The sequence below is a fragment of the Lactuca saligna genome, chromosome 5 (assembly GCF_052625555.1).
Source record: "Lactuca saligna cultivar CGN05327 chromosome 5, ASM5262555v1, whole genome shotgun sequence".
Lineage (NCBI taxonomy): Eukaryota > Viridiplantae > Streptophyta > Magnoliopsida > Asterales > Asteraceae > Lactuca > Lactuca saligna.
The window spans coordinates 21,258,830-21,265,773 of record NC_136421.1 but is presented as its reverse complement, the minus strand read 5'-3'; the positions used below and the strand labels follow the sequence as shown (position 1 = coordinate 21,265,773).

At 32.9% G+C, this 6,944-nt stretch overlaps 1 protein-coding gene across 1 annotated transcript; it reads left to right on the top strand.

Moving 5' to 3' along the window:
- Positions 1–2,929: 2,929 nt before the first annotated feature.
- On the top strand, positions 2,930–6,112 carry LOC145048863 (E3 ubiquitin-protein ligase RGLG2-like). Its single transcript, XM_078997489.1, has 11 exons — positions 2,930–3,168; positions 3,615–3,959; positions 4,032–4,172; positions 4,241–4,354; positions 4,458–4,555; positions 4,705–4,784; positions 4,862–4,967; positions 5,063–5,190; positions 5,318–5,501; positions 5,615–5,671; positions 5,784–6,112. The coding sequence occupies exons 2-11, from the start codon at positions 3,647–3,649 to the stop codon at positions 5,862–5,864; spliced, it is 1,302 nt and encodes a 433-aa protein (XP_078853615.1). The 5' UTR covers positions 2,930–3,168; positions 3,615–3,646; the 3' UTR covers positions 5,865–6,112.
- Positions 6,113–6,944: the final 832 nt, after the last annotated feature.

The window sequence follows — 6,944 nt, the reverse complement described above, 5'->3', positions numbered from 1 at the left end:
TGCCACAAACCTAATCGCACTTCCTCTCTCTAGAAACCCTAACCGCCGGTTGCAGCAACAACACCATTGCCTTGCATCGTCACGTCACCGTCTTCGCTACTAAGCCCTACCAGTTAACCTTCACGTCACCGTCACGCCATACTCTTTTCCACTCTCAAGAACATTCATTGCTTGACATTGTTGTAGCAGTGTAGCTTAACCCGACTGAAGAACATCTACTGCTTGATGTTGTTGGTAAATCGATAATCTCTCTCTCTCTCTCTCTCTCTCTCTCTTCCTCTCTCTCTCTCTCTCTCTCTAAAAACCATAAATCTGATTTCTCATAACAAATACAATCCTCTCCTACTCAGCCAGTCGAGGAGGCATTCATGGGTTGTAAAAATCAGGTTTGATTGTTTTGTTTCTTCCATACATAATGCTTTTGATATCGTTGATGAATATGGTTTTGTTTTTTTAGAGTAAATTACACGAATGGTCCCTATGGTTTAGGGTAATTTGCGCATTTGGTTCCTAATTTATATTTTTAACTCGGAATGTCCCTATTGTTTGTTTTTGTTACGCGTTTGGTCTCTATCATATATAAAAAGACTATTTTACCCTTGATTTTTTAATCTATTTAAATAAACACACCCCAACCTCACCCCTCTCATCTTACTTTACCTGCCCCATCATTTTTTTCTATTTAAATAATAGTCGTTTTGGGTAATACAGGGATCAAGCGTGTAACAAAAACAAACATTAGGGACCAAGTGCGTAACAAAAACAAACAGTAGGGACCTTCCGAGTTAAAAAAATAAATTAGAAACCAAATGCACAAATTACTCCAAACCATAGGAACCATTCATGTAATTTGCTCTTTTTTTTAAGGTACAAATGTGCTACAATGGCAGGTTTGATCATTGGAAATAAATATGACAATTAGCGGCGGTAACAAGGGATGATGTGTTAAAGCTGGTCTACAATGGCAGGTTTGATCATTGGAAATAAATATGACAATTAGCGGCGGTAACAAGGGATGATGTGTTAAAGCTGGTCCGAAGCCTTTCTTAGAGGCGTTCACTTTCCAAAAAAAAAAGGATGATGTGTAAAAAAAAAAAAAAATTATTAATGTTGTATTTACTAAGATATTTCTTAAATTATATCGTTTATATCGTACTAAATCATGGTTCAGTTTTTATTGTTGTTCTGAAATCATATTTGTAAAGCATATATTGGCCTATGTTTTGTATTGTACTTATTGCATGTTTTGAATTTTGATTTAGAAAGATGCGAAAAATGAAGAAAACGTGATCACAAAAAAATAAATAGGTAAAGAAGCATGTATCCTAAAATTTCCCCAAGGAAAAACTCTTTTATATGTATTTTTTGAACAAATAATAATAACATTCTTAATATTAATTAGCTTTATGTGATAATAAAAGTAATTTGAAACCTTACACCATAAAACGGGTTACCTTGGTTTACAGCAAAGTTTTGTGTTTTTCTAATTGTAGACTTTTCGGCAATTTATAGTTTTATACCATTGCAATATTATTCTTTAAATGACGTCTCATTAATTTTCTGTTTACTTCTAAATAAATATAATAACAACCTTCTTTCGTATATGTTGCCCATTGTAACAATGCTACAAAAGCCTATGTTTGCTACTTTCAAACATGTTTATCCAAAATCGTTTTTTTTCCTTTTGGTGCAAAAACTCGAAACTTAAGAAGGTTTTTAGGCTTCCATTCTCGGTTACCATGTCATATGGCAACCACTTTGGCAACCGTAAAGGCTTCTTAGCCGACTGTTAAAAAAGAAAGAAAAAAATGTGATCTAGTTTCAAAGATTACAGCGTTGAGTTAAGAAAATAATTTTCAAGTATCTAAAGCAACATATGTCATAATTTTCTCTTTCTTATACTTACATAGATAGTCTACACCAAGATATGTCAACAATAGAGTTCATATTATTTTTAAGTATAGTCTCATGATGCCATTATTTATGGTAGATGAGATATTCTTTTATCACAATGTATAATTGAATTCTTTCTGGGTCTTCTGGAAGTATGTTGTACAATGTAGAGAGCCCACGTGTTTTAAGTATCGATATGATATGGCTAAGGATATTTCTTTTTAACATATTTAGATGCACTAATGTTTATGCTAATAAAAAAACACATGTAAATTTTTTGACTAATGTTTTCGAAAGAAGATCAACACTTAAACCACAATGTATGCAAGTTTTGGATGGATATATATATATATATATATATATATATATATATATATATATATATATATATATATATATATATATATATATATATATATATATATATATATATATATATATATATATATATATATATATGAGGGAAACATATATATGTTGATCTAACAAGGATTTTGTAAGTTTGAGAAACGAACGGTTTTTTATAAGACATGTTAATTTAAAAGTTGTATTATGTAAAGTTTCAAAACAAATGAAAACGTGCATCAATAATCAACGCTTTATAATATCATTCATGTTTGATATTTTTAGTTTTGTAGTATGGATTGTGAAGCTTCTCAATAAAATACAACTAATCATGTATATAGTTACGTTATAACTTCAAAATTTATAATAGGATTTATCATTGTAATGTTTCAAAACAAAAATAATTTTACAAATCATCATAAAATATCAGAAACATATGTTGTTGTCCATTTAACCAATCTAATTGAATCATCATTTAAAATTCTCCATCTAACTAATCTAATTGAATCATTATTTAAAATTGATTCTTGTTAAGTTACAATCATACAACCATCCAAACGCCCGCTAACAAACAGAAAAGAATGCACTCATCCGAATATACGGTCGATCAACGTCGAGACCCGTGACTCACGGGTTGACACAGTGATAATAGTCGTCATAACCGATAAGCACCGTTGAACCAAAAGGATATACATATAACATATATAGCTCACCTACACAACCAGAAGGAACCTTCCCCAAATTAACTACCAGTTAGCTGATTCCCATTCAATCCATTCGTATTTTGTTTATTTTATCAATCCTTTTCCACCTACAAACAAACCCTTGTTATATCCCTTTCACTTTCACTTTCACTTTCACTTTCGCTCGAATCTTTTCTTCATTCAGTCCCTCACCGATTCTTGAAGAGGCTATCCACAATTCTCTTAGGTAAATCTTCTTATGTTCGACTTTTCTGATTTGGGTTTGTTCGAAAGTTCAATTTTATCGATGCAAATCATGTCAATTTTGATTTTTGAAGTATGCTTTCTTTCTCAGCAATCAGGAAATAGCGACCTGTATGACCTTTTAAGGTCAACCTATAGGTCTTCAAAATCGAAATTGCTATGATTTTCTTATTAATTAAATTAAACACCATCTTCAGTTCTTGTAGATCTTAATGTTAATTTTCAATCCAATGAATTGATTTTTCTTTAACAATGAAATTTGACATTGAATTGGGTTTCTACTTGCTAGTTTAACATCAATAGTCAAAATGTAGCATTCTTTACACTCTACGTTCTCGAATTGATCGTGGATATCAAGATTTGATAGAGTAAACTATATTTCACCCAAATTAATTTATTGTTTCGTGCATGTATGTATTGATTCTTCAGAAATCAAAACCCGTGAAGACTGAATTGAGTTCATGGGTGGCAAAAGTTCAAAGAGATCTGTTTCAGGTCGTTATGCATCATACGGCTCGACCTCAAATTCATGGGCCTATCCGCAACCATCGTATCCTCAACCTCCAGTGAGCCAACCGTATGCTTCACCTTCTCCATATCAAAGCTATCCAAATCAACCTCCCGCAGTTAAGAAGAGACTCGAGAGAAAATATTCAAGAATCGATGATAACTACAACAACTTAGAACAGGTTACAGATGCCCTGGCGCGTGCGGGTTTGGAATCATCAAATTTGATTGTCGGTGTAGATTTCACCAAAAGCAACGAATGGACAGGTTCGATTAAAACATTAGGGTTTCTCAATTTCTAATAAATCTCTTGACATTTCAAACTTTTTTCAATTTTAGGTGCAAGATCGTTTCATAGAAGATGCTTGCATCACATTGGAAACGAAATGAACCCTTATGAAGAAGCGATTTCGATAATTGGAAGGACATTAGCTTCCTTCGATGAGGATAATTTAATTCCTTGTTTTGGATTTGGAGATGGTATGTACTGTGACACTGTCACTGTCACTCTATCACTGTCACTGATTGTAATGTATATAATTTTTCAGCTTCAACGCATGATCAAGAAGTCTTTAGTTTCCTTCCGGATGACAAATTTTGTGATGGATTTGAAGAGGTTTTAAGAAGATACAGAGAATTAGTACCTCAACTTCGACTTGCAGGTGGTTAATGGTGATTCTATTTTCTATAAGTTGTAATTATTTTATTATCATTATTATTATATTTGTAAAGGTTAATTTATCTTGTTTTTATCTCTCTAAACAGGACCTACCTCATTTGCACCTATTATTGAAATGGCTATTACTATTGTTGAGCAAAGTGGTGGTCAATATCATGTCTTATTAATAATAGCCGATGGGCAGGTAAATTTATTATTAGCCATGATATTAAAATAAAATTGGGTAATTCGGAAATATCAAAATATGGTTTGTTTAAACTGTGAAAAAAAAAAAAAAAAAGATAAAATATTTCAATCACTAAAGAAAATAATTTAACTAACTCGATGTTGTAGGTCACGAGAAGCGTTGACACGGAACGCGGTCAACTAAGTCAACAGGAGAGGAAAACCGTGGAAGCAATTGTGAAAGCTAGGTACTATTCGTGATGTCTAGTTTCGTAATTTTGCACATGTGGTACTATTTCTGAAATGTTTCTTTCGTGACTTTTAGTGAGTACCCGTTGTCGATAATTCTAGTTGGAGTTGGAGATGGACCCTGGGACATGATGAGGGAATTTGACGATAATATCCCTGCCCGATCGTTTGACAATTTTCAGGCAAGTTTTTAGCAAATGTCATTACATTTGTTAGTTACTTTTTTTTTTTTTCTAAATTCTCTATTGATTTAACCTTTTTTTTTTTTGCATTTTAGTTTGTGAATTTTACAGAAATAATGTCGAAGAATATCGATCGGTCTAGGAAGGAAGCAGAGTTTGCTCTTGCAGCCTTGATGGAAATACCCGCACAGTACAAGGCGACATTAGAGCTCAACATTTTAGGGTAACCTTCTGCTTATTTTGTTAATCAAACTTTCATCTCTTTCTATTATAAATGAAAATATATTGTTATTTCTTACATTTAGCCCTTTAAACAAAACCAACATTTGCTTTGAATATATATGAATCAGTGGTCGTAGAGGAAAAGCCATAGATCGGATAGCTCTTCCTCCACCTTGTTATGGTTCGGTGTCTTCACGTGCATCATCAAAGCCATCGGGACCCACTACCTTCCAACCCTCTTCACACTCGTTTCAAGCAAAGTCAACACCGGTCAACAAAAGTTATGCTGGAGGTTCCTCTTCTGATAACCAAGTAAGTCGTTTTTTGACTGAATCGAATACTGTGTAACCGAAAATTATTATTATTATTATTATTATTATTATTATTATTTGACTGAATCTGAATGAGAATTTTGATTTTGGCAGCTTTGCCCGATTTGCATAAGCAACCCGAAAGATATGGCTTTCGGCTGTGGACACCAGGTACAACAATGACTCTTTTTGCTTATAATATGTATATGTTTTTTTTTTTTTTTAATGATTTAATAAATGTTTCAAGGAATATAATATGGTTTTATTTTCTTGTGTTGTTCAGACGTGTTGTGAATGTGGGAAAGATCTTCTGTTGTGCCCTATATGTCGGGATCAAATAGACACAAGGATTAAGCTTTACTAAGTGGAATATGAGCTTGTTTTGAGTGCTATATGTTATTTAGTTTGTACATAATCTTATTCTTTGTAACTGGTTTTGGGATAAAGTTGTGTGAACCGGAATAACCCATTTTGTAACCGGTCTAATTGGATTTTTCCTAGTTCAGTTTGTAACCGGTTTCAATTGTGGATCGGATCTGGATACAAATCGGGTGAATGGTTTTGTTGTGCATCTCTAATTGGAAGAAAAATACATTTGATAATAGTTGATAATTTCTATTATCACGAAAATAGAAATTGGTTTTAATAACTAGAATAAAAGAATTCACGAAATTTGATTGAAAAGAATTTCATGGATTTATGACAGGCATGAATAGATAATTACCACCAAATAAATGATTCAAGTAAACCTGATGATTACTCTTCAACTTCTTCAAAGCTTTCTCCCATGAAACTTTAAGAGTACTGAAACCCCTAGCTTTCATCCCCATCTTCCTCCTCCTAAACACTTTTCTTAAACCTGAAACCTGAACCCCAACCCGCTTCTTGACCATCAATCTCCGCCACAGCCGCCACCTGCTCCACCGCCGGTGTTGGTTATGGTGGCCTTCTGCATTTTTCAGTCTCAGGTAATGAAACCTCCATAGAGAAACCAACTCATGGTCATCCATGATTGAATTGCAAGCAAATAAACGTATATATAGAGAGAGATTCATGAAGTTAGTTTTATTAGGGTTTTATGATGAACCGATAACGTTAATTAGTAGCTGGATTTTGCAGGTGAATTAAATGTGATGTATGAACTTTATACACTATGATAAAACTTGAGACTGGTACAATATGGAATTTGCAGGTGAATTAATTGAGTTTTTTTTTATTATCACAGATATACATTAAAAGGGTTTTTTTTTCGGTGTTTAGCGACCGCATGGGAATTTTAAGCATCACTTTTGTCATTTTGCTTCTCTTCATATCATTTTGTTTATTCTTCATTCATTTTTTCCAAGAATGGAAAATTATTTAGAGTGTGTTTATGATATTTTAAGTGTTTTGAGAATTGAAATGCAAACAAGTAGTCCTAATGAAAAGTAAAGTGTAATTTTTG